This window comes from Pseudonaja textilis, chromosome 4 (genome assembly GCF_049901715.1).
Source record: "Pseudonaja textilis isolate UNSWEBS1 chromosome 4, rPseTex1.2, whole genome shotgun sequence".
Lineage (NCBI taxonomy): Eukaryota > Metazoa > Chordata > Lepidosauria > Squamata > Elapidae > Pseudonaja > Pseudonaja textilis.
The window spans coordinates 18,784,832-18,812,362 of NC_141993.1; the positions used below are offsets into that span (position 1 = coordinate 18,784,832).

General features: G+C 42.9%; 1 protein-coding gene across 2 annotated transcripts in view; it reads right to left on the minus strand.

Moving 5' to 3' along the window:
• Positions 1–26,779, minus strand: part of SPOCK2 (SPARC (osteonectin), cwcv and kazal like domains proteoglycan 2) — a 115,914-nt gene extending 89,135 nt beyond the window's left edge. The window contains exon 1 of one of the 2 annotated variants that reach the window (XM_087932336.1): positions 26,329–26,746. In XM_087932336.1, coding sequence (XP_087788462.1) covers positions 26,329–26,511 — 183 coding nt within the window. In that variant the 5' untranslated portion in view covers positions 26,512–26,746. Of the gene's footprint in view, positions 1–26,328 lie in introns of both variants that reach the window. The other variant, XM_026713489.2, reaches the window with a different exon arrangement.
• Between the last annotated feature and the right edge of the window lie 752 nt (positions 26,780–27,531).

Consider the following 27,531-nt stretch of genomic DNA (forward strand, 5'->3'; position numbering starts at 1 on the left):
CAAGTCTATCCTATAATCTGTATCCTTGTAAAAATCCAGTATGGAGTTTCCAAGCCTTGACAAACTCAACCAAATTCTATCATCTGCAGGCAGAACTAGCTTCAAATCCATGCTAGGTTAAGAAATCCCAGCAGAAAATTCTGAACACATTGTCATCCGAATGCCTAAAAGAGTTGTTGTAAAATATGTAAGGGAAACATATTTGAAAAAGCACAGGTGTCAGGGTTCCAGGTAATAGACACATAGAAAGCAAAACTCTGAGGCAGGTAGATTCCTCAAAGAATAACTTTATTGGATATATATCATATTGGTACAGATCTGGTGAAAATTGACTCTGAAGATTCCTGTGGTTTTCACCTAATGAAAAGTAAAAAGTTTGTCACTTTCTCAAAAGAATCAATCACATGGTCCAATCACGGCGCTGCCTGGTTGCCTGGTGACATCACTCCGCCTTTCTCTGCCCAGGTGTGAGAATGTCCTTGGTTCCCAGCTATCTAAAATTCCCTCTCCCTATCTCTCAGCTCCAGTATGGCAACAACACCTATAATATATGTGTGTGTTGGCAGTGTGACAAGCAGGGACTGTAATACAAAGCAGGCCCACTCTTTTGCCCCAATATCCAACTTTTTGCAGTTCTGCTTCCAGTCCATTATTTCTCTTGCAAAGCTATCTTCTCCACCTGAAGTGTGTGTTTGGAAGTTTGGGACAATGCTGAAAAAATATGACTGGATGAAAAATAATGTCTCTGCCTCCATAACCTTAGTTTAAATAGGGATAATTTTGATGAAATGGGAAAGTAATCCTTGAAATGAGCTTCTTTGTTAACCACATTTACTTCTTTACATAATCCCCGCTATTCACTATTTCCTTCTGCCAACAATGGACAAGCTTCTTAAAGCTATCACAAAAGAACCGCATATTTTGTCTTTTTAACTAGGCCCTGAGTCATTTCCACCTCTTAATCTGAGTTGAACAGATGCCCACAAAGGAATTCCTTCAGTTTTAGGAAAATGTGGAAGTTGCATGGTGCAAAGCTTGAGCTGCCTGGCAGACGGAGAAGATGGTGAGATTCAATTCTACAATTCCCTCTTGTGTGGCTTAAGATTGTCATGTCAGGTTGGCACAAAATGGCCGTCTATGTTTCCAAACACTGCTCAATCTTTGCTTAATCACTCTGTCTATGGCCTACAACCAGCTCAGCAGAGACTAAAATCCAGGAAAAGCTTCCTTAGGTCGATGGAAGACTTTAAAGGATTTGAAAGCAGATGGACCTATGGAATCCCACAAAGAACCAACACTAGATGAAACCAATGAATCTGATCTAATCTCTCCCCCCCCCCTCTCTCTTTCTCACACACACACACACACACACACACACAAACACACAGAGGCAGGGAGGGGATTCAAATTTCTAACAATTGGTTCTGTGGGTGTGGCCTAATTTGTGGGTGTGGCTTGGTGGTGATGTGACTGGTTGGGCATGATTTGTATATAAATATTACAAATATTTATGTAAATATTGAATTTTTTTATAAAAAAGGAGCAACTTTTACCCAAAATCAGGCAAAGCAGGCAGGCAGATTGAGTTGCTCACAGAATCACAGATTCACTCAGAGATCTATCTTTCTGCCATCGGCTACCTGAGTCTGCACTGAATAATAGAAGCTGCAGTCCTAAGAAAGATTCGGCTCTGCTTAAAAGCAGAGCCGAAGATCTAAAGATTAGCTAAAAAGCAAGAAATCCAACAATTTCCTGCTTTCTGGCTAATCTAAATCTCCCGGCAGAGTAGAACAGCTGATGGTCAGGAAAAAAAAGGAAAAATAGCAACTTAGCAGGCAAGTTTGCCAGGTAAGTGGTGAGTGGGCATGGAGGGTTCCTGCGGGCCATGTAGGCGGCACAGCCTTGTGTTCCTGCGCAGTCTGGATTAATTGCTTTGGGAAGGGTGCTCTGAGGGTGAGATTTCTTTGCGGACCACCAAAATTTTCTCATGGACCATCAGTGGGCCCATCAGTTGGTAACCACTGACCTACAAAATCCCTTCCAACTCTGTTAATCTGTTAACATAATGCTTCTGTTCATTTCCCAGACTCTCACCACCTCTGTTTCCATTCTGCAGTACAGAAGGCAAGGACTTGAGTTGGTTTTTGTTCTGTTTTTTGAATGCCACCTCAACTACTCTGGTGACACAGCAAACTGTGATTCACACCACACATAATCTTTCTCAGCAGAGAAGCGTGTTCCAATAGACTTGCTGTATTAATCAAGTAGTGCCTTGAGGCCCTAACACGGCACCGCGGTTCTATCCTGCTGCCGTCAGATCATTAAAGAGGGCAGAAATAGATACAGGAAGATACACAAAATGCTTACACCACAAACACCCCCTTCAATAAAAACAGCCTCACGGGTCCGTTTGGAGCATCACAAGAGTAAATGGACCAGACAGCCATGGAGGAAAAAGAAAAAGGAACATAATATAGCCAGGAAAGACTCACACACACTAGTGGAAGCTTTCATTTTCTTTCAGACATATCTACTTGCCAAAGAGAGAAAGCATTTAGAAAAAGTTGCAGGGCTCTGGGAGGGACATAGAAGACCGTAAAAGCACAGCCCCTCCTGGGCAGAAGTGTCCATCTCAAAGAGGCTTATAGGTTGCATTTTGAAGGAGATGAGACATTATTTTGGTGGCAGAAATCTCCACTGTCACCAAAGTTAAGTCGACTCTTCCAGCCCCAGCAGTATGAAAATTGGTCATTTTTATGGAGAAGAGAAACTTTGTTTCAGAGGAGAACATCTTTATAAAAGCAGACAGCTGGAAAAGGTTTTTAATTTAGAGCAGGGCTTCTCAACCTCCACAACTTTTAAGACGCATGGCTGGGGAATTCTGGGAGTTGAAGTCCATGCGTCTTAAAGTTGTGGTGGTTGAGAGACAATGATCGATGACCGAGGTAAGGAATGGTGGCCCCTTTTATGACTTGTGGACTTCAACTCTCAGAATTCCTAAGCTAGAATAGCTGACTCAGGAATTCTGGGAATTGAAGCCCACAAGTCATAAAGGGCCTATTGTTCCCCCACCTCTGATCTAGGGCATCTAACTTGTCCCCATCAACAGGCCACCCACCTCCTTCCCAGATAACTGGATTTTCTGTCAAACTGGTCTTGTGGATGGAGAATTTTCCCTAACCTTGCTTTAAATCTATTACCCCACTGTGTCCTGCACTCTTGGATAGTTAAAAAAAAAACAGGCCTTGAATTTCTCCTGTATTTACTACCCCCGTCTTTCAGGAACCTTAAAGATCAGTATCTCCTCCTGGTTGGTGCCCACCAGAGGTAAAAAAAATTATGCTGATCAAAGCAGCATGGCCAATGACCGACCCTGGTGTTGTGTGACTTTGACAAATGGCTTCATCATTCTGCCAAGAGCACCATCTTGCCTTTTTTACTATCACCACCTCTTACCCATGGCAACATTCCCTCAGCTTTCATTTCCCAAATTATATCCGTGATGAACATTTGAGGTAACTGGGTAGGTCTAGTCTAACAAAGAGAAGGAATGGGGGGAGATGACAGCAGTCTAACAGATCTAACAGATAATCAGAGTTGGAAGGGACCTTACAGGTCATCTAATCCAACCCCCCGTCCAAGCAGGAAACCCTACACCATTTCTGACAAATGGCAGTTCCAATCTCTTCTTGAAAGTCTCAAGCGATGGCACTCCAACAACTTCTGAGGGCAACTTCTGTTCCATGGGTTGATTGTTCTCACTGTCAGAAAGTTTCTCCTTATTTCCAGGTTGAATCTCTCTTTGATCAGTTTCCATCCATTATTCCCTGTCTGGCCTTCAGGCGCTTTAGAAAATAGCTTGACCCCTTCCTTTCTGTGGCAGCCCCTTAAATACTGGAAGACTACTATCATGTCTCCCCTGGTCCTTCTCTGTACTAGACTAGCCAGGCCCAGTTCCTGTAACCGTTCATTGTATGTTTTAGCCTCCAATCCCCTAATCATCCTGGTTGCTCTTCTCTGCACTTTTTCTAGAGTCTCAACATCTTTTTTATAATGTGGTGACCAAAACTGGATGCAGTACTCTAGGTGTGGTCTTACTAAGGCTTTATAGAGTGGTATTAGTACCTCAGTTGATCTCGGTTGTAGACCTCTGTTAGTGCAACTTAGGATTGCATTAGCTTTTTTGGCTGCAGCTGCACACTGCTGGCTTTCGTATTTCACTGGTTGTCCACTAAGACTCCAAGATCCCTCTCACAGTTACTGCTCTTGAGCCTGGTTTCACCCAGTCTCTATGTGTACTTTTGGTTTTTCTTGCCTGAGTGTAGGACTTTACTTTTCTCTACACTGAATTTCATTTCAGTCTTCCAAGACGCGAGAGGTTGTTGCCAAGAAGAGGGGGACAACCTCTTTTCCAAAGCACCTGAGGGGCAGACAAGAAGTACCAGATGGAAGCTTATCAAAGAGCGATCCCACCTAGAACTAAGGAGAAATTTCCCGACAGTGAGAAAAATGAATCAGTGGAACAGCTTGCATGTAGAAGTTATGGGTGCTCCATCACTGGGGGTTTTTAAAGAAGAGATTGGACAGACATTTGCCCAGAATAATATAGGGTCTCCTTGTTTGAGCAGGGGATTGACCAGATGACCTGTAAGGTCTCTTCCAATTTTGATATTCGGTATTCTGTAGGTTCCTTTAATCTTTCCTTGTGTACTTAACTTTCCAGATTTGAAAACCTTATAACTTTTTCCTGAACCTGTTCTGATAGGCGTGCATTTTTTTAAAAATACAGCAGCCAGAATTGGAGACAGGATTCAAGTTGGATTCTGACCAAAGTTTAATGAAGAGGAAATATTATTTGCCAACTGTACTTCTGTTGACAGAACCTCCGATCACCAAGAAGGTTCCAAGAACCTTCATTATTTATAATTATTGTCAAGCCAACTCTCCCTTATACCCTAAGTGCTTCCCCCCCTGCCCCAATTTGCATTTGTGCCTTTCCCCCCCCCCCACCCTCATTCTCTTTTCCTACTTCACAACTGCAAGCTGGTTCCCGTTCAATTCAACTGAGCAATGAAACTAATTCAATCAGAGCCTGCTGGGCACAGTCGATTTCAATTCTCCTGAAAAGTTTTGTAAAGTGTTGTTGAATGGCAAAGTATTGCTGAGACAAGATAGGAGCCAGAGAAATTAAGAATTATTGGCTATTTCCGCCGGTTCCTTTTTGCCCAATTTGGACACTCAGCAACTCAAGAGGTTGTACTTCGAACAGCCTACAAATCAACTTCTTTATCTTGGATTGCTCTTAAAAGCACTACAAGCCATAAAGGGCCAACAAAATGTCTGGCAAATCTAATAAAAAACATGTCTACTCTTGTTTTCTGAATTGTTTGCCTGATCAGATCAGAGAGTAGACCTGTCTTTCCACAGGCTGCATTGCAGGGAGGGTCATAAAGACAAGATGGCCGCTGCAGATACGTGACTGAAGCCCCATCTCTTCTACGTTCATTGCATGTGAGGTGCTTGTACAAAGGCCCTGGTTTCAGTTATGTAGTTGCAGCTACCATGTTGACTTTCTTTTTGGAAATATTCCCCCCCACCTTCCTGCCCCTGGCACATTTCAGATGAGAAAAATAGTATTTAATTTTACTGTGCAGGAGAAGATTCTCAGATACCCTCACATAATTTGTACATGGTCCTCCTTGTAAAACCACAGAAGCTTTATCGAGTTCATACCCTGGACTAACATCCATTCACTGAACCACGTACAGTTCTTGCCATCATGATATTAAGAAAGGTCCTAGAACAAGTGCAGAGAAGATCAAGTAAGATGATTAGGGGTCTGAAGGCTAAATTGTAGGCTGAACGGCTGAGGGAGCTCGGTATGTCTAGGTAGCTCATTGAAGAGAAGGATTGGGAGGGGGGGGTAGCATTTGAGGTCAGGGCAACAATTCATGGGTGGAAGATCATTAAAGAGAAATCCAGTATAGAACTAAGGAAATTTTTTAGGAGAGTAACAACAATTAATCAATGGAATACTTGCCTCTAGAAGGTGCAGATGCTGCATCATTGGAAGTTTTCAAGAGGAAAAAAAAACTGTCCAGGATGGTATAAGATCTCCTGCCTTGAGCAGGGGTTGGACTAGATCTCCAAAGTCCCTTCCAGCCCTATGATTCCATGTTCTGATCAGAACAAGCTACAATGTCCCAGTTCACACAAAGCCCACCATGGTTAACTGAGAACGAAGAAGAGCATGCAAACCACGAAGATCATCCTTCAACTAGTCCCCTGGAGATGCCCCTAAGCATTGCTTCTTACAGCAGAACCAGGAAAATCTTTAATAAAAGCACCTGCCAGCTAGCTAGAACCATCTCCTGCTTCAATGATATATCCTTGCACGAAGTTGTTGTGGTGCCGTTTCTATAGTGAATTAGTATGCTGTGGATGTTAAATTAGGGATTTAGATTTCCTGGGTATAAAAAAGCAATGACTTCTCACAGAAATATGGGGAGCTGTTGAACCTGGACTAATAATTATTAGAATTAAAGCCGAACTGTGAGGAGTCTGACAAATGACGTAAAGGTGTATTTACATCTGTTTAAGCTAAAGTGAAGTGGAAGGGGATTTCACAACTTGCAAAATTAAAACCCTGAGAGAATATATCGGGTTGGGGGAGAGATATTAAAGAGATCCAATTTAAATGACTTCAGAGAAAAAGACTTTGCAGAAATAACTCCAACACCATCTGTGACAGCTGTTCCGATACAAACATTAAAAATGCATCCATTATTTCTTTTTAATAAAAACAAGCTTCCATAAACCCATGGCTGCCAGTTCTGCTTTGTTTTTCTTTTTCTAAACCGTGTTTATGATCAGAGTACTTTTATCAAAGAGATGCCATGGAAACATATAATAATCCTCCATCTTATTCACATTAGCGTATATGCAGAAAAAAACACGCTGTGTGCCTTGACTCACACCCTATTAGCACTGGCACTTTTCGAGAACAGATAGAAGGGGCCAACTGGCAGATCTATTATCATTATTATTTTTATTCTTCTTCTTCTTCTCAGGAGTGTTTATTCTATCTTGTTGCTAATGGCTGCAACATGAAGGTAATGGGTGCACCATTTTGATCTCCTTTGGGATTTTAGGGGGGCAAACGGGAGAGACTTTAAGGACTGGTTTTGCTTGTTAAACCCAACACACCCAATGAAATGAGAAAAAAAATGAACACATTGACTTCTCCCTCTGCAGAGGTGCCCTGGGATGACGAAACAATGTTGGAATACAGGATGGTGGTGAATCCATGTAAATTAATGTTCTCAAAAACATAAGACTCAGGTTCAAAGGGATTCCATCAGACTTCATCAAATGATCTCGTTATGGAATTGTGTGATGGTCCCTTCTCAAGCAGGGATGATTCTATCTTGAGAAGACTTTGACAAAGGATCCGATCTCGTTTCTTTCATGAATGGGTGGCAGCAGTTCCCAGCTATTATTTTAGATTCCCCACAATGCCTCAGACTGAATTTTGGAACCTCACCAGCTATGCGTCTCACGTATCTACAGGACACCTTCACCCAGTGGTGGGATTCAAAATTTTTACTACCGGTTCTCTGGGCGTGGCTTGGTGGGCATGGTGTGGCTTGGTGGGCGTGGCTCAGTGGGCATGGCAGGGGAAGGGCACTGCAAAATCTCCATTCCCTACCCACCCCACTAACCTGCTTTCCAGTTCCGTTCTCCCGTGCAGGGCAACAAAAGAAGACCCAGCTGGTCAGCTGGGACTCAATGGGAGGCGGAGAATAGATGGGGGCAGGGCCAGTCAAAGGTGGTATTTGCCAGTTCTCAGAACTACTCAAAATTTCCACTACCAGTTCTCCAGAACTGCTCAGAACCAGCTGAATACCACCTCTGCTTCCACCTATAGAATCCAAATTTCCTTATGGTACACGCAAGAAGGGAAGAGGGCCCTTGGAACATCTGGAAAAGAAAATGTGGTGTTTCTGAGCCCCTGGTCATTTGCTATATGGTTAAAAGCATGGAGATGATAAGAACTTCCATTTATCAGAATCCAGGTGCAACATAAAACCTTGCCTTATTTTTTTTTTTAAAGCATTATTTATATTTTGAGTACAACTCAAAGCTGTACTGGTAAAAAAAAAAGGCAAAGGGAATTTTGGCTGTACACATTTCAGTTCAACTTATTTTTAAGCCTTTAATGTGAAAAATAAAATAACAACTGTATGATAGGTTTTCCTAGTCTTTTACTAAGTGATTCTTGTTGTTTTATTCTGACTTTTAAAGCAACAGAGTTATTTTATATTGATTTAACATTAAACAAAACCCGGCTACACTCATCCATTAAGAATTGACAATTGAAGATATCAGCGGTGATAAACTTCTTTCTTTTAGGATCATCATCAACGGTAGAGGAACAAGCAGTCAAGTAATACAATACAGACTAATGCCTAGTAGAGCAGCCATTTCTTGTGTAGCAAAAAATATTCCCATGCTGTGATGTGTCTACACCCGTGATGGTGAACCTATAGCACACGTGCCGGAAGTGGCATGCAGAGCCATTTCTGCTGGCAGGCAAACCATCATCCCAGATCAGGTGCACTGTGCATGCATGCACGGCTCCCAGAAATAGAGTAGAGTAGAGTAGAGTAGAGTAGAGTAGAGTAGAGTAGAGTAGAATAGAGTAGGAATAGAGAATAGAGAATAGAGAATAAAATGAAATGGAATGGAATGGAATGGAATAGAGAATAGAACAGATTAGAATAGAATAGAATAGAATAGAATAGAATAGAATAGAATAGAATAGAATAGAATAGAATAGAATAGAATAGTTGGAAGGGACTTTGGAGGTCTTCTAGTCCTAGTCTTCTAGGAAACATACCATTTCAGACAAACGGTTGTCCAATCTCTCCTCAAAAACTTCCAGTGTTGAACCATTCAGAACACAAAAGAAGCTCCAGGCTTTCTGCAATCATAACCATTATTGCAAACAAAAATATATTTTTTTATAAAAAAAACTACTTCTGCTATTTAGAGGCTGACTGCTTTTGCACTAAAAAAAAGGAGAAGAAAACCATCTGGCTCACAAGAAGAAGTGATTAACTCAGTGGGTAGGGATGAGGAATGATTACCCTTGTAAGAGCCAAAAGCCCGTAAACACAATAATTTTTTTCCCACAGATTAAAAACAAATAAAGTAATCATAGTCTACCCAGCTACTGCACAATTCTGAAGCCCAGATATATCACTACTTTCTTCCAAGTCAGTCCTCCATTCAGCCCACTGCAGTTTCTCGGCACACTGTACATCCAATTTATTTGGAAGGAGGCATCAGAGGGCAATTGTATATATTAAGCATTAGCAAAGAGAAATAAACCCCAAGCTATCAAATACAGGAGGATGAAATGTTTATCTCAGAGGGGGGGGAAAATTAGCTGTAAGCACCAGGGTTTCTTTAGCCAAATGCTTATTCGCTCCTATTTTTTTTTCTTTTCCTATGCAGCAACTTTTCATTTTTTTTCCCTATTCACTCTGCGGCAACCTTCCTCAACAAAACATCCTTTAGAAATGCTGACTGAGAATCCTAGAACTCCAAATGGCTAGGAAAAATTGATCTGGTAGCTCAGCAGCCAGTCTGACAGAGAAGGGGAAACAGAACCGAGCAGGTCTCCCTGAAATCCTTTGGAAAATAGAGCATTTTTTTCTGGTTTTTCTCGTTGACACTAAACGCAGAAAGAGGAAAACTTGGATTATTGTTGTTGACTACAGTTGTCCTCAATTTAGAACCATAACTGAGCCTGGAATTATAATTGTTCGGCAAATTTGGCAACTTTAAGACTTGTGGACTTCAACTCCCTCAGCTATGCTGGCTGAGGAATCCTGGGAGTTGAAGCCCAAAAGTCTTAAAGTTGCCAAGTTTGGAGGCATCTGTTGTAAATGCTCTGGTAAATCAAAGCATCACATGACTGCATCTAATTTTGGGGGGTGGAGGCGTTGCGTCAGTTGTTAAGGGAATGTTGCAATTGTTAATTGAATCCATTTTATCCAATGTGGGGGTGGGGTTTTTTTTTGTTTTGTTTTTATCAAAATCAGAAGTAAATGCTGGAAACTGGCAAAAAAAAAATCCCTCAAAAATCACAGCCACATATACATTCATACATACCCTGTTTCTCCAACAATACGGCCTCCCCCAATAGGAAGTCCCAGCATGTTTTATAGGCATGAAATGAAATTAAGCCCCTCCCCCCAAATTAAGGCCTATATTAAAACATGTGAAATGGGGGGGAATGGTGGGGGGGCTTGCCGTTAGGAAGTACTTTTGTTGCACACCCAGATATGGTGCTGCCTGCGTTGACCCCGATACGAAGTGCCCCACCAAAGCCGAGGTCAACATCTAAGCTATCGCTGCCCACCTGCCTGAAGATGCAAGGGGGGGGAATTAAGTCACCCCCCAAAAGACGGCCTAATCATTTTTTCAGGGCTCAAAAAAAAATAAGACCCGGCCTTATTATATGAGAAACACGGTACATACATACATACATACATAAGTTTTTCCAATATACATTCATATTGTGTGTGAACAGAGTAGGTTCTGGGTATCATTCATATTAATCCAGTTCATCGTAACAATATTAGTAGTCTCTATCACATTTGTTGAATTTAAGTAACCTTCATTATATTGTTTAAGCATACATCAACTTAAAAAAAACCCTAATTCCTCATCTTTATCTCTATCTTCAACTATGTCTTTCTTGTTCAATCTAAACATTTCTTTATATATATAAACAAACTTAATTCTAAGTATCATTCATATTGCTCCAATTTACGTTAACAATATTAGTAATCTCTATCATATTTATCAAATTTCTCATTATATTATTTAAAAAATACATAAAAGAAAAAGGCTAACATCTGTAAACTTCTAGTCTTTTCTATCTATTATTTTTATCCATTCTATAAAAAAAATATATTCTAATATTTCCCCTATCAAATTTTATTTCTGCCTCCTTTAGCTTACGATCAGGCTACCTAAATATTTGAATGGCAATTATTTTTAATCCCTCGTCTCTCCTCCTCCTTAGTGCTTCATTTCTTATTCATTTTTTAATTTGCCTTTCTGGTTTTTCTTTGAAGATGTTTCGCTTCTCATCTAAGAAGCTTCTTCAGCTCTGACACTTCCTCACTAACCAGTCAGAACTGAAGAAGCTTCTTGGATGAGAAGTACAACATTTTCAAAGAAAAGATGCTTTCTTTGCCTCTTGAAAAGTCCAGTTGCCTGTTGGGTCATATGACTTTCTAGTCATATTTCACAAGAAGAATTCTCCATTCCTCTACTTGTTGCAGAATACCTTAGGCCACCAGGCATAAATTCTAGACCTAGAAAACCTAGAACTACACCGCCTTAGGTCCGATCTAAGTATAGTATATAAAATCATACATTTCAATGACTTACCTGTCAATGAAGACTTCAGCTTCGACCATAACAATACAAGAGCACACAATAGATACAAACTCAAGGTAAACCGCACCAAGCTTGATTGCAGGAAATACAACTTCAGTAACAGAGTGGTCAATGTCTGGAATACTCTACCTGACTCTGTGGTTTCTTCCCCAAACCCCAAAAACCTTAACCTTAGACTGTCTACTGTTGACCTCACCCCTTTCCTAAGAGGTCTGTAGGGGGCGTGCATAAGTGCACCAATGTGCCTACCGTCCCTGTCCTATTGTTTCTTTTATTTTTCTTATATGTATCCATTTCATGTATTCATAACTATGTTTATACTTATACCTATTATAATTGCTTGACTAAATAAATAAATAAATACTATAGGATGCTACAAACAGCCTAAAAGCTGAGCCAGCTGCCAAACGCCGAAAACGTGATCTTCTTTGTGCATGCATCTGTGTGTGTGTCTGTGTCTGTGTGTGTGTGTGTGTGCATGCACGCACACATGACCATTATAACTCTGAAATCATTTAAGTAGCTTTGGCGAGAGCTATCATAAGTTCAAACCATTAAGCGACTGCCCGTTAATTGGGGATTACCTGTATTCCAAAGATAAAGGGATCTCACCCTCTAGGTTTAATGAAACTACAGCTGACATGAGAAGTGGAACACGCACATAGCTTTGTTTCCTTTTGACTTCTGACTAGATAGAAGGAGAGTGGGTTGGAGGAGGAAAACGATAAATCCAACAGAGGAAAACAATGCAAACTTAAGAGAGGACCAAGAAGGATAGGGATATTTCTATGACAATAAGGACAGAATAGTTAAAGCAGTATCTTTTGTCAGAGGTACTTTATGGCTATGAAAGCTGGATGCTAAAAGTAAGAGACAGAAGAGAGACCCCTTCCATTTGTGGATTTGGAGATGGATGGTTACTATGGGTACCAGGAACCACAAAAAGAACCAAATACTTTGTTCATTTATTGATTTGTATTCCTCCTTTATTATTTTTACAAATAACCCAAGGCAATGAACATATCCAGGTCATCTTCCTCCTCCTATTTCTCTCCACAACAACAATCCTTTGAGGTGGGTTGGGCCACCTCAGCCAAGGTCATCAGCTGTCTTTCATGGCTAAGGTAGGATTGAAGTCTCTCACTTTCTAGCCCAGTGTCTTAACCATCAAACCAAAGGCTGACTGCTCCCTTCAAGCCATGATCGGGAAGAAGAAATATGCATATGTTGGGTATGAAATGTGGGTGTATGATGTAGTGGGGAGCGGGGAATGGCTGCACTTCAGAAAGGGGAGGTATGTAAGAGGAGAAGACAATGACCTGTTGGATGGACGGGGTCAAAGACCACCCTGGAAAGTTCTTCGAAGAGCTAGAGTAATCATTGAACCGAGATGGCAGGCTTTCGTCCATTAGGTATGACTCGACTAGCACCCAACTAGCTTTGGCAGTCATTTTTAACACTGAAAACTGCAATTAACCAAGCAGGGTGTGTTGGCTGTGCTTAATCGGAGCACCAAGAATGTTATGTCTAGGACCAGGAAGGGAACATGAAGAGAGGAGACAGAAGAACCCTCACCAATCCCCATTACTGATTGCATCAGGAACATGGGTATTGTTGACATAGGAGTTTTGCATTGCTGATTCCACTTAAGCTCAAGTAAACTCTGTTGTCAGGGTTCCAATGGATGCCCTAATTAACTCATGAGCCTCAAGCCAAGTTTCAAAAGAAACCCAATTATTTATTAGGAGCAATATGTCGGCACTTTTCCAAGTGCAGTTGGCTCTGCCCCATGTAATTTACCGACCTATGACCCTGTTTCCCCCCTCCTCCCAGGGTATGTCATAAATCACATTCTCCAATGGAGAACTTTCATGGGCTGTAGAAAACACACCTCTCTGGCTTGCTCTGGTAATCTGGGATACAATCTGGAGAAAGGTATGCATGGAATATACTTCTGGTCATAGCAACCAAGCTTCTCCATCGGTTCTCCCCCCTCCCCTGCCTATGGCAACTCAAGAGCAGTCCAGGAATGTTTTACGAGTTGACATCCGTTCAACATGCCTAAAACTGACCTTAAGCATAGTCAGGCCATTGAATGCAACTGGAGCAATGAAGACCAGTACCCAAGTGAAACTCCCTTCGGCGTTGGCTGAACCTGGATGAGTGACCACTCAGGGGTTGTTCAAAGGATAAGAAGCTTGCTAAATATTGCTGCATTTGAATGAGAAATCCAGCGAACTCATGAAACTCACAGGCTCTCCACACTTGATTTAAAAATACTTAGCAGAAGTTATTATCTTCCCTTGTTCTGCCTTTGTACTTCCTCAAAGCCTGAGAAATGGGACACGTTTCCTTAATTAGCATTAGAGATCCACACTTTGTCCTTGCGACCAAAATAAGTTACCTACAGAGTGCGAAAGAACAACTGTTACCTGCCTTGAGTTTGCATGAGTCATTCGTTCTGAGCAGGCAGGCCTCTTAAGAGCAGATCCTAGATTCAATTACCTGCTTAAATGCCTGCACTGCTGATGCCAGTCAGTATGGAAACCCCAGAGGTTTCGATGGATTAATGATCTGGCTCAATATAAGGCAGCTTTCTATATTCCAAGGCAGTTGCTCATACATAGATGCCGTAGGCAAATCTCTTTTGGAGAGGACAAAGATTTGCAGCTGCAATAGTACAGCTGCTGAAACTGTATCCCAGGGCCTTTGTTTGTTTCGAATGTTCTTCTCAGAGGTCAGAAGAAAAGCTTGAACTTCAAAAGGTTGAACGCATTAGAACAGCCCCAACTTGGCAACTTTAAGACTTGTGGACTTCAACTGAAGTCCACAAGTCTTAAAGTTGCCAAGTTTGGAGACCTCTGCATTAGAAGATGCTTTTTCTAACATCAGGACCTTCTAAAGCTGGAAAGATTTTAAAAAGGCTATCATCAGAAGTGATCTGTTTTCCTTTAAACCAAATGGGAAGGTCCTGACCACCGCTGCTCCACACACTTCCATTTGTCAGATTGAATATGTCAGGATGCTGGGTTTATCCAAAGGACATTAAGCAAGATAATTATGCCTCTTAACCTCCAAAAAAGCTATTTTCTAGCTAGAGATGTGTGTGGACATTTTTTCCTGGAGAAAATGGTCCACTTCAGTCACGTTTTGCCCGTTTCAAAATTGCATGACGTCTTTTCTTCCAGGTGATCTTTAATAAAAACAAAATAGAGAAGAGGGATTTCATGGGTCTCTCTACTGGTTCCAATAACAGAAGACAGGAGAAAGGAGAAGCTACTAAAGGACCTGCAAAGACAAGAGATTATTATCTCCAGTTCGGCCTTCTAACTCCCATCTGGCCAGAGTGAACTTTGCTACATGGGGGAATTTCTATTTTTACTGTAAAGTAGATAGGAAAGAGCTGGTTTTATATATATGGTGTACATGTGCCTTCTCTTGATCCTGATTTCCCAATGGTCATCTCTAGCCATTACTTGGTTTTCTGCCCTGAATCAGACTTAGTCTTAAAAAAAAAAAGTAAACGGCATCATAAAATAGGAATGTGCGAAAAAGTTTCAGGAAAAGGAATTGGTTTTGCCAATGGGCCTTGGGAGCCAGAGTGGGATGGAGCCAGCCCATCAAGTGGCTTGTTTGGTTGATGGCTGTCACCAGGAGGGAAGGGTTATTGTATTTTATTGTTTGTATATTGGGTGTTTATTTTTGTAAGTTGCCCAGAATCACTGAGAATGAGTGGACGGTCTTACAAATCCTTTTAGATGATAAATGATGATGATGATAGACAGACAGACAGACAGACAGACAGACAGATAGATGAGATAGATTGGATAGATACCATGTTTCCCTGAAAATAAGGCCCTGTCTTATATTTTATTTGCCACAAAAAAAGGCACCAGGTCTTATTTTCGGGGGATGTCATTCACTGACTAACCTCACTTGCGCACGTTGCCCCCGGCCTCCTTTTCGTTGTCAGAGGCAGTCAGGAACTTCTTCTGCAGGCAGGGCCAAGGATTTTCTCAAGGCCTCTGCAGCCAATAACAGAGCTCTGGATCAGTTGGAGCTTTGTTATCAGCTACAGAACCCTTCAGGAAAGCCTTGCCAGCTGCATAAGAAATGGGCCGGTAAGGTAGGTGTCAGGATGTGCGAGGCCTGGCTACAACTGTTTAAAGGTAAGTAGTAGGGCAGCTTTACCACCCCATCCCCACCCTAGCTTAATTTTTACCTGTGCACTCTGGAGTGGGTGGGATCTTAGAGCTTATTTTGGGGGGTAGGGCTTATACTGGGCTCATGTGTAAAAATCAAGATAGGACTTACTTTCAGGGTAGGTCGCATTTTTGGAAAAACAGGGTGGGTGGGTAGATAGATAGGTAGATAGATAGATAGATAGATAGATAGATAGATAGATGATAGATAGATAGATAGATAGATAGATAGATAGATAGATAGATAGATAGATAGATAGATAGAACATTCTTTCACTGGACCATGCCAACCTTTTCCAGATCAACCTGTTTTGGAGGAAATTATTTACTAGCTCACCCGACATAAAACCTCAGAGACTACAGAGATTTCTGGAGTGACTTGGCCCAAAGCAGACCTGCTCTATCCAGAATGTCTCTGGGTCATCATGAAACAAGTCTGGTTCAGAAGTTGTACTTTTGGAAAACTGCTGAGCCATCCTTGAAAACAGTATGGTCAATAGAATATTCTGAAACGCTCTGGAACATTCTGTTCCTGGATCAGTGGATTGTCCACATCCCAGGGAAGAAGCCACTGACATTATAGTGAACATATAATACTGAAGTACTACGATGAAGAGTAAACCAAGATTGGCTGGGCTGGGGAATTCTGGGACTTAGTCCTCCCGGCTTAAAGTTGCCAAGGTTGGACACCCCTGCTCTGGAGGGTCTCTCAAATTATTTGTGCTTCTTATCTTCATCTTCCATTTATGTCCACCAGCCACCATTTCCTCCTCATTTCTACTTAAAAAGATCCCTGGGAATTGTTCATAGCTCAAGGAAGCCTTACATGTTAGTGTGGGAAAGGCGACTCTTCACACATGAAATAATTGTGTGTGAGGCCCTTTAAAACAGCAACTATTCACCACAAAACATAAATCTAGCACAGATTCTGGCAGCTACCGTAGTTTTCATTGATGCCAGCAGGCACCGTGGCTGTAATCTAGCACAAAAACACATTTGGTTGTCTACTTTCGCCAAGATCAACATGTAACCGTGATGGTAAAACAGCATTTTCCTTCTGCATTCCTTTGATGAAAGGAAAACATGTTGACAAAGCAGAACAGAATTACAGCATGTCTTAACAATGAAAAAAAGTCAATGACAAAGCAGCAGTAACATCGCTCACACAAGAAGGGAAAATATCTGTGTAGTGCATGTCCATGAACATGTGAGTATTCTCAGATATACTGGAAAATTACCCAGATTAATGCAGTCAGTACTCATATCAACCAAAGCTGATTCTGAAGGATTCTTCCAATACTTTGTTGGCAAATATATCTTTCCCCCGGCTTCCATTCAATTGTGTCTGATTGTTGGAGATTACTTCAGTTTTCTTGGCAAGGTTTTTTTGGGAGTGGTTTGCCATTGCCTCCTTCCCAGGGCTGAGAGACAGTGACTGGCTCAAGGTCATCCAGCTGGCTTTGTGCCTAAAAAGGGACTAGAATTCACCGTGTCTCCTGTTTCTCACCTGATGCCTTAACCAAGAGGTCTCCAAACTTGGTAACTTTAAGACTTGTGGACTTCAACTCCCAGAATTCTTTGCTGGCTGAGGAATTCTGGGAGTTGAAGTCCACAAGTCTTAAAGTTGCCAAGTTTGGGGACCCCTGCCTTAACCACTGCACTAAACGGACTCCCTAAATATAACAATTTGCCAACTTCAAAACATTGGGGTTTCTTTTAACAATTTTCTTCCTTCCTTATCCTGTGATTCATCACATACTAGGAATGCTCCTACTAGGAGGTGATTATTCAGATGATTTATCTTCCATAATTTTTCAGTAATGATTCAGAAACTAGAATTAATACCACTTAGGAACAGCTAAGGATAGATTCTTCTGAGTCATTCAGCTCTTAGTGGCTGACTAAAGATACGATGTTCATGTCCCCCTTGACCAACAAATGAAAAAATGATTTGCTGCTGCCTTCTTCCGGTGAATTTTCTTTTAAACTTCTGATCTAGACATAGAACAACAGGGCTAGAAGGGGCCTTGATGCTCAAGCAGGGGACCTTACACCATTCTGTAACAAATGGCTGTCCAGTCTGTTCTTGAAAATCTCCAGTGATGAAGCCCCTACAACTTCTGAAGGCAAGTTGTTCTACTGATTAATTGTTCCCACTGTAGGAAATTTCTAGTGGTGGTGCATTCCCCACCCTTCCACTTTTTAATATGGTCGTAACTGAATCGAATGCTATCGTAATTAACCATCTATTAATTTTAATTATTTGTTTTCTAAATACAGCGGGACCTTGGGTTGCGAACGCTCCTGTCCGTGACCAAATCGGGTGGCCGTGATTCAAAAATCGGGTGGCGAACAAAATCGGCATGGAAAAATTCCCTTTCTGCACAGATTTCCCCTTCTGCGCCATTTTTTTGACTGTACGCATGCGCAGTCGGTCGTGCTTCCAGACACGACCAAATTGGGTCGCAACCCAAGTCCAGGAATGGATTGCGGTTGTGACCCAAGGCTCCACTGTATATAAAGGATCACTAAGCAGTTTGTCTAGCATTATGGCAAGCCTAAATACAATAAAAATATAAAATTACAAAGGAAGGAACATCAAAGCTACAATGAAAGAATAACACAACAATGAACCCTCCCTCTTTTTTTTGTTTTTTGTTTTGTTTAAAAAGGCCCATATTTTAAATTTACCCTCTTTAGAGCACTGACAACTTCAGGAGGTAAGTCATTCCATTGATTTAATTGTTCCCACTGTACGAAATTTCTAGATTACGGTAATGGAAAATCATGGTGATCTCCCAATCTAGAGTTTAAACCTGGTTAGCTTTTTCAAGATCAGTCAAGACCAGCTAGGGGCTGTGACCTGTTGCAACTTTTTAAGGTTACTTTCCTGTATTTGACCTTCAAATAGCAAGCAAGGGTCATATCCCTAAAATTAAACGTCAGCAGGAGAATTAAGTGGATGGGGCCCAGTCAAAAACTAAACTTGAATTACTTTCGTACCTGTTTAATTTTAGTTAGGGTGAAAATGCATTTCATATTAATTTACATTTAGAGTGAAAATGCATTTCATATTAATTTACATTTAATATGTTTTAATAGTTTTCCTCTTTCGTCACTATAAAATGTGCATTATGGTGGCAGTTTTGGAAGAATTGGTGGGATTCAAAAAATTTTACTACCAGTTCTGTGGGTGTGGCTTGGTGGGCATGGAAGGGGAAGGATACTGTAAAATCTCCAGTCAGAGGTGGTATTTGCCGGTTCTCCAAACTACTCAAAATTTCCACTACTGTTTCTCCAGAACTGGTCAGAACCTGCTGAATAACCACCTCCGGCGGTATTCAAAATTTATAATCTTACAGATAGTGTTAGGGGTTCAGATCATATCCTTTTTCTACAAGAGATAAGTAACATCAGTCCTTTGGAAAACTTAATGGCCATCTATCTCAATTCAAAACACTGGTTCTCATTTGAAGTGCTAGAACTTGAAGGTAAAAGTATTTGATAGTGTGAATTGTCCTTTATCACCTCAGCACATGCGTTGTAATATTTCAGGAGCTACGCTTCTCTAAAAAATTGTTTGTAGCCTAAATATATTACACATTTAAAACTGGATATCCTTCTTATTCCAATATCTGGTTTTAAAGGCTTTCCCAAAGAATGTATGATTAATGCTAACTTGAATTTCATGGGGCACCAAATCATAATGTTTGATTTTCTGCCAAAGATGGTAAATTTAAAACAGTGGTCTTTCTTTTTTAATGGAGGGTTCATTATTGTGTGAATTGTTTCGTTATAACTTTGATGTTCCTTCCCTTGTAACTTTATATTTTTTTTCCTATTTATGCTTGTCATAATACTAGACAAACTGCTTGGTGGCCCTTTATGTATTTTTTTAAAAAAACAAATAATTAAAATTATTAGATAGTTGATTACAAGGGCATTGGATTCAGCTAAGGCCATATTTAAAAAGTGGAAGGGTGGGGAATGCATTATACCCAAGGTGCAGATTAGTTGATTCCCATCTTGGAAATCAGCAGAAAATATAAAATGAATTCAAAAAGAGCTACAGAATAGAGAGATAGCCATACGTTGTAAAGACAGTAGAGAGCCAGTGCTGGTGTAGTGGTTAAGGCACCAGCCTTGAAACTGATAGTCCTTCAAGGTTGATCAGACTAGAAAACCAAAGTTATAAATGTGAACACTTACTTTTATTATAAGTGTTTAAATCTTGCAAATCTGACATAAGTTCCCTCCCTCCCCTTTGCCCATGAGAAGTAGGGAGTGTCTTGCCTGAGACACTTTCTCAAATTATACTTCTGCTTTGGGTTCAAACATTTTTGATCTGACGGTTGTTTTGACTGCAGCTCTTCGTCCTGTTTATCAAGGTCACCCTTTCTGCCCATCGCAGAAACTGGGAGACCATGGGTTCTAGTCCCACATTAGGCACAAAACTAGCTGGCTGACTTCAATCTAGCCCTTCTCTCTCTAGCCTACAAGGGCAAAGCAAAGAGCTGCTAAGAAAACTGCAGGGACTGCTCAGGTGCATCCCAACTGTGCATAAGCGCACAATTGTGCCTACCGTCCCTGTCCTATTGTCCCCAATTATTAGTTCCTATTACTCGCATTTAAACTTATGTTTATTCTTGTTTCTGTTTACTGTAAGCTTTTGACAAATAAAATAAAAAAACAAAAATAATAAGTAAAAGACTGACTTGAGAGCACTGACAAAAAAAAATCTCCTTAAGAAAGAACTAAAAGAAATTTTCCCTCTCCTTTTTATAGTTCTTAATTTATGATCTCTTGTAGGGCAACCATGTATAAAGTATCAATATTGCAAGATCCTCCTAATACTTCCAACTATAATTTTTACAAAGCATCTCTACATTATTAGTGAATTGTAGGAATTGAGGGCTGCGTATTCTGAGGCAATAGAGCAAACAATGCCCGAATTTTGCAGCAATAGTCCTCAACTTATGACCACAACTGAGCCTCAAAATTTTACTGAGACATTTGTTAAGTGAGTTTTGTCCCGTTTTATAACCTTTCATACCACCGTTCTTAAGCCAATCACTGCAGCTGCTAAGTTAGTAACAGGGTTGTTGGGTGAGTCTGGCTCCCCTGTCGACTTCGCTTGTCCGAATGTCGCCAGAAAGAGATCACATGACTCCCAGGGACACTGCAACCGTCATAAATATGAACCAGTTGCCAAGCATCTGAATTTTGATCACGTGACTACGGGGAATGCTGCAATGGTTGTAAGTGGGTGGAAAATGGTCAAAAGTTACTTTTTTTTTTTATACTGCCGTTGTAACTTCAAACGGTCACTAAACAAAGGCTTGTTAAATCGAGGACTGCCTGTAGTGGGATCCTAGCTTTGTCTTTCAGAATCTACACTGCATGTGATGACCCAGGGTGAGATACAAAATAAACACAGTCATGAAAACAGGTGAAGCCTCTTTTATTCCTTCCCTTTGCTTCAAAGCTCCAAATATCTTTGACTGGAGACAAAAAAAACCTCCCCAACAAACAGTTACTCAAAGAAGGAAATGCCGTTTAAATTAAAAACGCCTATAAATTATAAAGAGTAAAAACAACACAAACAACACCGAAGCAATTAAAGGAACCAGGCAAGATAAGGGCTTGAAGACGTCCACAGATATCGGAACACACACTGGGAAGGACGTCAAACTCAGAGAGGAATGACAGACTAGAGATATTTCCACGCTTTGTTTCCAGCACCGGCCCATATGCATGTCCGTCCTTTTAACCAGTTTTCACAACTGCAGCCCATGAAGAGGATCAAGGCCCTTTCCTCCCCTGTAGACCATGCCGTTCCTGTCTCTCCGTTATCCTCTCCTCCCTGCGTGCCCTAGGATGGAGAGGGGGTGGGCCTGGGTCTTCCTCTGACTGCCCAGCCAGCCTATGCCCTTCCCCATCCTCTTCCACAACCTCTGGAGCCACCCTTCCACTCCCTGTCGGCTGTTCCTCCTCTCCCTCAGAGTCGGTCTCCAACAGGGGCATGACACTGCAACTGGGAAATGCCTCTCCGAGACATCCCTCTGTCGCAACGAGGCAGGCTGAGGTTGCTGAGGCCCGCAAATGACTCCACAATTTCGATCCTAAGCAGAGTTTTGAAAAGTGGGCAAGCTATGCCAAGCCATCCTAAGATTTGCTCAAATCATTTGCATGTTATTTGCTTTTCATGTTTTTTTTTTTTTGAGGCAGGGTGATGTGGAGGGCCATGTCCGGGATCTCGACTCAATGGGGATCCAATCTGCTTAATGCTTCTTGCCCCCCCCCCTTAATGGAAGCATTTGCTAATAAGTCTGGGAAGGAAGGGCAGCGAGTGAAAATGAAGTCACTCTCCAGATACCGTCCAAGAGAGCAAAAGCTAGCTTTTCTGATTTTTACTGTTTAATCAAACGGCCTTTCTTTTCCTATGGGTGAAGCTGCCATTAAGTGAAACCACGGCTGCTTCCAGGCCTTTCTTCCCATTAGCTGAGCAGACAGTCTCATCTCTGGGATGAGCTTTCACACAGACCAGACCAGATGTCAGGATGATGCCGGAAAAGAACTGCTCAAACGCCCGGCCTTCCTAATACTTGGAGGAAGGGATTGAAAAGAAGTAGCGGATGGGATCTCTCCATTCTGAATGCCTAGTTGCTAAATTCAGTGGGGAATTGCCAACCTGGCAACTCTAGGTTTGCAAGGAGTACAAAAATGTATGGGGTTAAAAAAAAAATGAAGGCGAAGAAACCCAACACAAGCCAACCTGGACTACCAGCAGCTAGAGATGGTCAGAGACTTCTGTCTTGGACGAAGTGGGGGAGAAAATAACAGAGAATATTCTCGAAGGTAGCACAGTTGGCTAGCTGGCTGAACTGGCTACACTCGATGTTTCCCTGCAATGTTTCACTGCTTCCCTCCCTTGTGGATTAAACTTCCCACCATGCTCACAAGGACACAACTGGATCTTGATTTGTGGTTGGGAGAGATCCAACATTTAACCATAACATGATTACAAATCAGAGTGGGACTTGCACTTCTGTATTAAATGGTCTTTAGTGAACGGCCCACAGGAATTGCTAGTATGTTTCTGCCTATTAGTGCAGATGCTAAACCATCTGCTGCAGAAGTTCTGGGACCATGACTAAAATTGCAAACTTTATTTTTTAAAAAAATTCCCATCCGGGAGCTGAAAACAGCTTAGATGGGGATCTCCCTTCGTTTTTCATGGCCTCTACGTCTTTATCGTTCGGCACTCAAGAAGTTATGCAGGTGAAATTTTACCTGGCATGAAGAAAAGCGGCCGAGATTTCATTTGTTAAATTTAAGAGCAGAAGAAGATCAGATTTAGCTTATAAGATACAAGTTTAAAAGAGCTGCCTCAAAACTCATGTGTTTCATGGTTTTATTGGCATGAAAGCGTAACCGGAATTCAACTGTAAAGCAGAGGAAACAGGATCTTCTTTCAACTCGTACATCTTTAGAGACTGGGAGGGGATGAGAATTAGTAATTGCCTTTTAGTGTTCCATTGTCTATACAAGCAAAATAAACAAAGAACTTTAAAAAAATCCACCCCTTTATGCTAGAGAGATTATTCTGTGAGAACGTGGATGACACAAGCAATCAAGAGAAATCCAGCCTTCCTATCCTAGGGGAGCAAATGTAGGAAGAAACCCTGCCAAATCCAGGGCAATCTTTCCGGCCACGGGATCCCTAAAATCAAGCAGGCACACGTTTATTTGGTTACTAAACGTAGCAACCCTCGCCTTAACTTCGACCGCTGAGCTCCAGGGTTCTCAGCGCTAACGTCGGCATCCAGGCTGTTTAATTCAGGTTTTATGTGCAGGGCATCACCTGAGCGTTAGGCGCCGTAGGGAAAAGGACCACATCTTGTCTTGGAAGAAGCAAAATGAATGCAAAAAGGGCAGCGGCTCCGGCTGCAGAGAGAATCTCTTCAAAGTTGCAACCAGGGTGAGCGCCCAGATGCCGAATCATTTAGGACAAAGGGAGGGGGGCATTTCAAAGTTCTCTTTGCCTTCCAGGTAGACACGAATTTCCTCCAAGGGCAGGGAGGGAGGGAGGGAGAAGCACCTTTCCACCCCACTGCTTGGATATCTTAATCAGCATCCTGCTTCTCTCCTCTCCCTCCCTCCCTCCCCCCCTCTTTCATCCCACCCACCCGGTCCCATCTTATTCTCTCTACCAAGGAGCCTCGCCCTCCAGCTTCCCACCTTCTTCAAGGTCTCCCCCATGCTGGGAAACCATCCTCCCTCCCCCCTCCCCCCATTTCAGAGGCATTTCCTTCTGAGCTCCATTGGCAGTAGAAGAAGAGAGCGGATGCTGTGAATCCCCGGGAAAGGTGGACACCTGGAAATTGTTTATTTGATCATTTGCTATTAAATAAATCATTATTGACAGGTGGCTTTTGCCTGAGATGGCTTAGTTGATGATGATGATGAGGAGGAGGAGGAGGTTTCTCCCACCGCTAGAGGCTTTTCTCTCTCCCTGCCCCATCTCGCCACTCTCAGCAGTCACCAGAAGGAAGTTGAAAAAAGAAAAAAAAAGAGGCGCGTTCTTCACCACTGCAGCACCAGGAGCCCCGCCTGGCCCAAGGCATCGCCACGTGAAGCCGATTCTCTGCATCCGTCCCCCGCTCCCTCCCCCTGCACCTCGGGGTGGGCAGCCCTCAATCTGGCGCCCTCCAAAAGCCTCGGGTGGTCCACACCCCCGTCATTAGGACTCTTGTGGCCAGGCAGGGCACCAGGTTGGCAAAACATGCCATGCCCAGAGGGTTTTATGTCTCTTTTCTTTTATGTACACCTAGAGCTTATGCACCAAAGACAAAGTTCTTGTGTGTCCAATCACACTTGGCCAATAAAGAATATTCTATTCTATTCTATTCTATTCTATTCTATTCCATTCCATTCCATCCCATTCCATCTTATTCTTTTCTTCATTTCATTATTCTATTCTATTCCTTTCCATTCCATTCATCCCATTCTATCCCATCCTATCCTATCCTATCTTATTCTTTTCATTTCATTATTCTATTCTATTCTATTCCATCCCATCCCATCTTATTCTTTTCTTCATTTCATTATTCTATTCTATTCCATTCCATCCCATCTTATTCTTTTCTTAATTTCATTATTCTATTCTATTCCATTCTATTCCATTCATTCCAACCTATCCCATCCCATCCCATCCTATCTTATTCTTTTCTTTTCATTTCATTTCATCTCATTTCATTTCATTTCATTTCATTTCATTTCATTTCATTTCATTTCATTTCATTATTCTATTCTATTCTATTCTATTCTATTCTATTCTATTCTATTCTATTCTATTCTATTCTATTCCATCCCATCCTATCTTATTCCATTCCATTCTACCCCACCCCACCCTATACTATCTTATTCTTTTCTTCATTTCATTATTCTATTCTATTCAAAAACGCCTGGGTTTTTTTTTTTTTTTTGAGGCGGACGGGGGAGAGAGAGAGGGGGGGGAGACGTCCGAGAGGCGGGGAGGAAGGTCTCGGTGGCGACTGCCCTCCCGTGCCCGATTTGCGCCCGGTCGCCCATCCACCCCTCCTTGGGCAGGGCGGGTCCTCTCTGGCGACACAGCCGAGCAACCTTCGCAAAATCAGGCAGCCGGCGAGTTCCTTCGCCGGAACGAGCCCGGCTTGCACCGAGAAAAGACTTGGTCCCCTCCAAGTCCCATTTTTTCCGCCCGATCGCTTCCCGGATCAGCTATAAAGCCCTTAAGATTTAGACACCGCTTCAGCCGTGCTTTCACTCCAAGCGGTTTACAGAGAGTCAGCCTACGCCCCCCCAACAATCCAGGTCCTCCTTTGACCCACCTGGGAAGGCTGAGAGGCTGAATAAGCCTCTGAGAAATGAAGGCTTCTACTGGCTGCCTATTCATCCCACCAAGAAAAGATTTGGTTTCAATTGACTGTGGATCTTTGCAATTCTTTGTAACATTAGATATGTAATAAAGACCCCCCACCCACCCTCAGCTTCCACACACACCCCAACAATCCAGGTCCTCCTTTGACCCACCTGGGATGGCTGAGAGGCTAAATAAGGAAGGAATTCACGAGAAATTAAGGCTTCTACTGGCCGCCTATTTATCCCACCAAGAAAAGATTTGGTTTCCACTGAAGGTGGATCTCTGCAATTCTTTGTACCGTTATATATGGAATAAAGACGCCACCACCCCACCAACCCTCAGCTCTCCCCGTCTCCCAAAGGTTTGCCTTCCCGGGACAAACCGGGCACTCACTCCACCCAACTACGCTCATCCTTTGCCCCGTTTCAAGCCGCAGCGCCGCCGGGAGCCCGGCGGGGGGAGCGAGCGTACAAGCCTCCAACCGGTCGGTCGGCTCCTTGCGGCGCCTTCGCCTTCCGCCCACCCGGCTCTCGGGCAAAGGAGCAACCGGGGTTTTTGGGGGTGGGGGGGTGGGGGGGACAAGTTGCAAAGCGAAGAAGAGCAGCAGCCGGCGGTTCCCCCCTCCTCCCCGCCGCCCTTCCTTTTGCACAGGCTCCTGCGGTGCAAATCCCCCTCCCCAAAGCCGGGTTCGAACCGGGGGCGGGGGGGAGGAAACGGGACGGGATTCGGGCCCGGGGGACTCACGTCTCGGAAGCGGTTCCAGTGCTTGATCTTGCCGCTGTACTGGGCGATGGAAGACAGCCATTGCTCGTCCTCCATGAAATTGCCCGGGCTGTCGCCTTCTTTCGCCGCCGCTTTGCCATCGCCTTCCGCCCAAGCCAGGGCCAGCAGAAGCGGCACCACCAGACAGCAGCCCGGGGCTCTCATCTCGGGGGGGTGGGGGTGGGGGGGGGAGAGAACTGGGGCTGGCCTGGTCCTCCTCCTCCTTCTCCTCCTGATGGATCCGCTGCAAAGCGCCTCTTCCCGGGCCCCCTTCGGACTCCCCGGCGCAGCGAACGAGGGTTTGAGAGCCCCGCTTGCAAAAGCCCCAAAATTAAAAAAAAAACACCAACCCAACCGCGACCTGCTTTGCAGATGCGCTTTCTCGGAAAAGCCAGCCCCGCCGAGCAGCCGGGGGAGGATGACGGAGTCTGCGCCAAAAGAGGCTGGCTTAAGTCACAGGAGCGGCAGCATCACGCTTGACATCATGGTCCCTGGCATAAGAAGAAGAAGAAGAAGAAGAAGAAGAAGAAGAAGAAGAAGAAGAAGAAGAAGAAGAAGAAGAAGAAGAAGAAGAGGAGGAGGAGGAAGGAAGAAGAAGAGGAGGAGGAGGGAGGAGGAGGAGGAGGAGGAGGGAGGAGGAGGAGGAGGAGGAGAGAAAGAAGAAGAAGAAGAAGAAGAAGAAGAAGAAGAAGAAGAAGAAGAAGAAGAAGAAGAAGAAGCTACAACATCGTTATCCTCCTCCTCCTCCTTCTTATTCTTTCTCCTCCTCCTCCTTTTTCCTCCTCCTCCTCCTTCTCTTCCTTCTCTTTCTCCTCCTCCTCTTCTGCTTCTCTTTTTTCTCCTCCTCCTCTTCCTTTTCCTCCTCCACCTCTTCTTTTTCTCCTCCACCTTCTTCTTCTCCTCCTCCTCCTCTCCTCCTCCTCCTCTTTTTTCTCCTCCTCCTCCTCTTCCTTTTCCTCCTCATCCATCTCTTCTTTTTCTCCTTCATGTTCTTCTCCTCCTTCTGCTCCTCCTCCTCCCTCTCCTCCTCATCCTCCTCCTTTTCCCCTCTCCTTCTCCCTCTTCCTTCTCACATCACTGACCCTACAGATTGTTGCATGACTTGCCATATTGGTCCTGGAAGATCAGAAAGATGTGATATAGTAGATCAGGGGGCTCTAAACTTGACAACTTTAAGATTTGTGG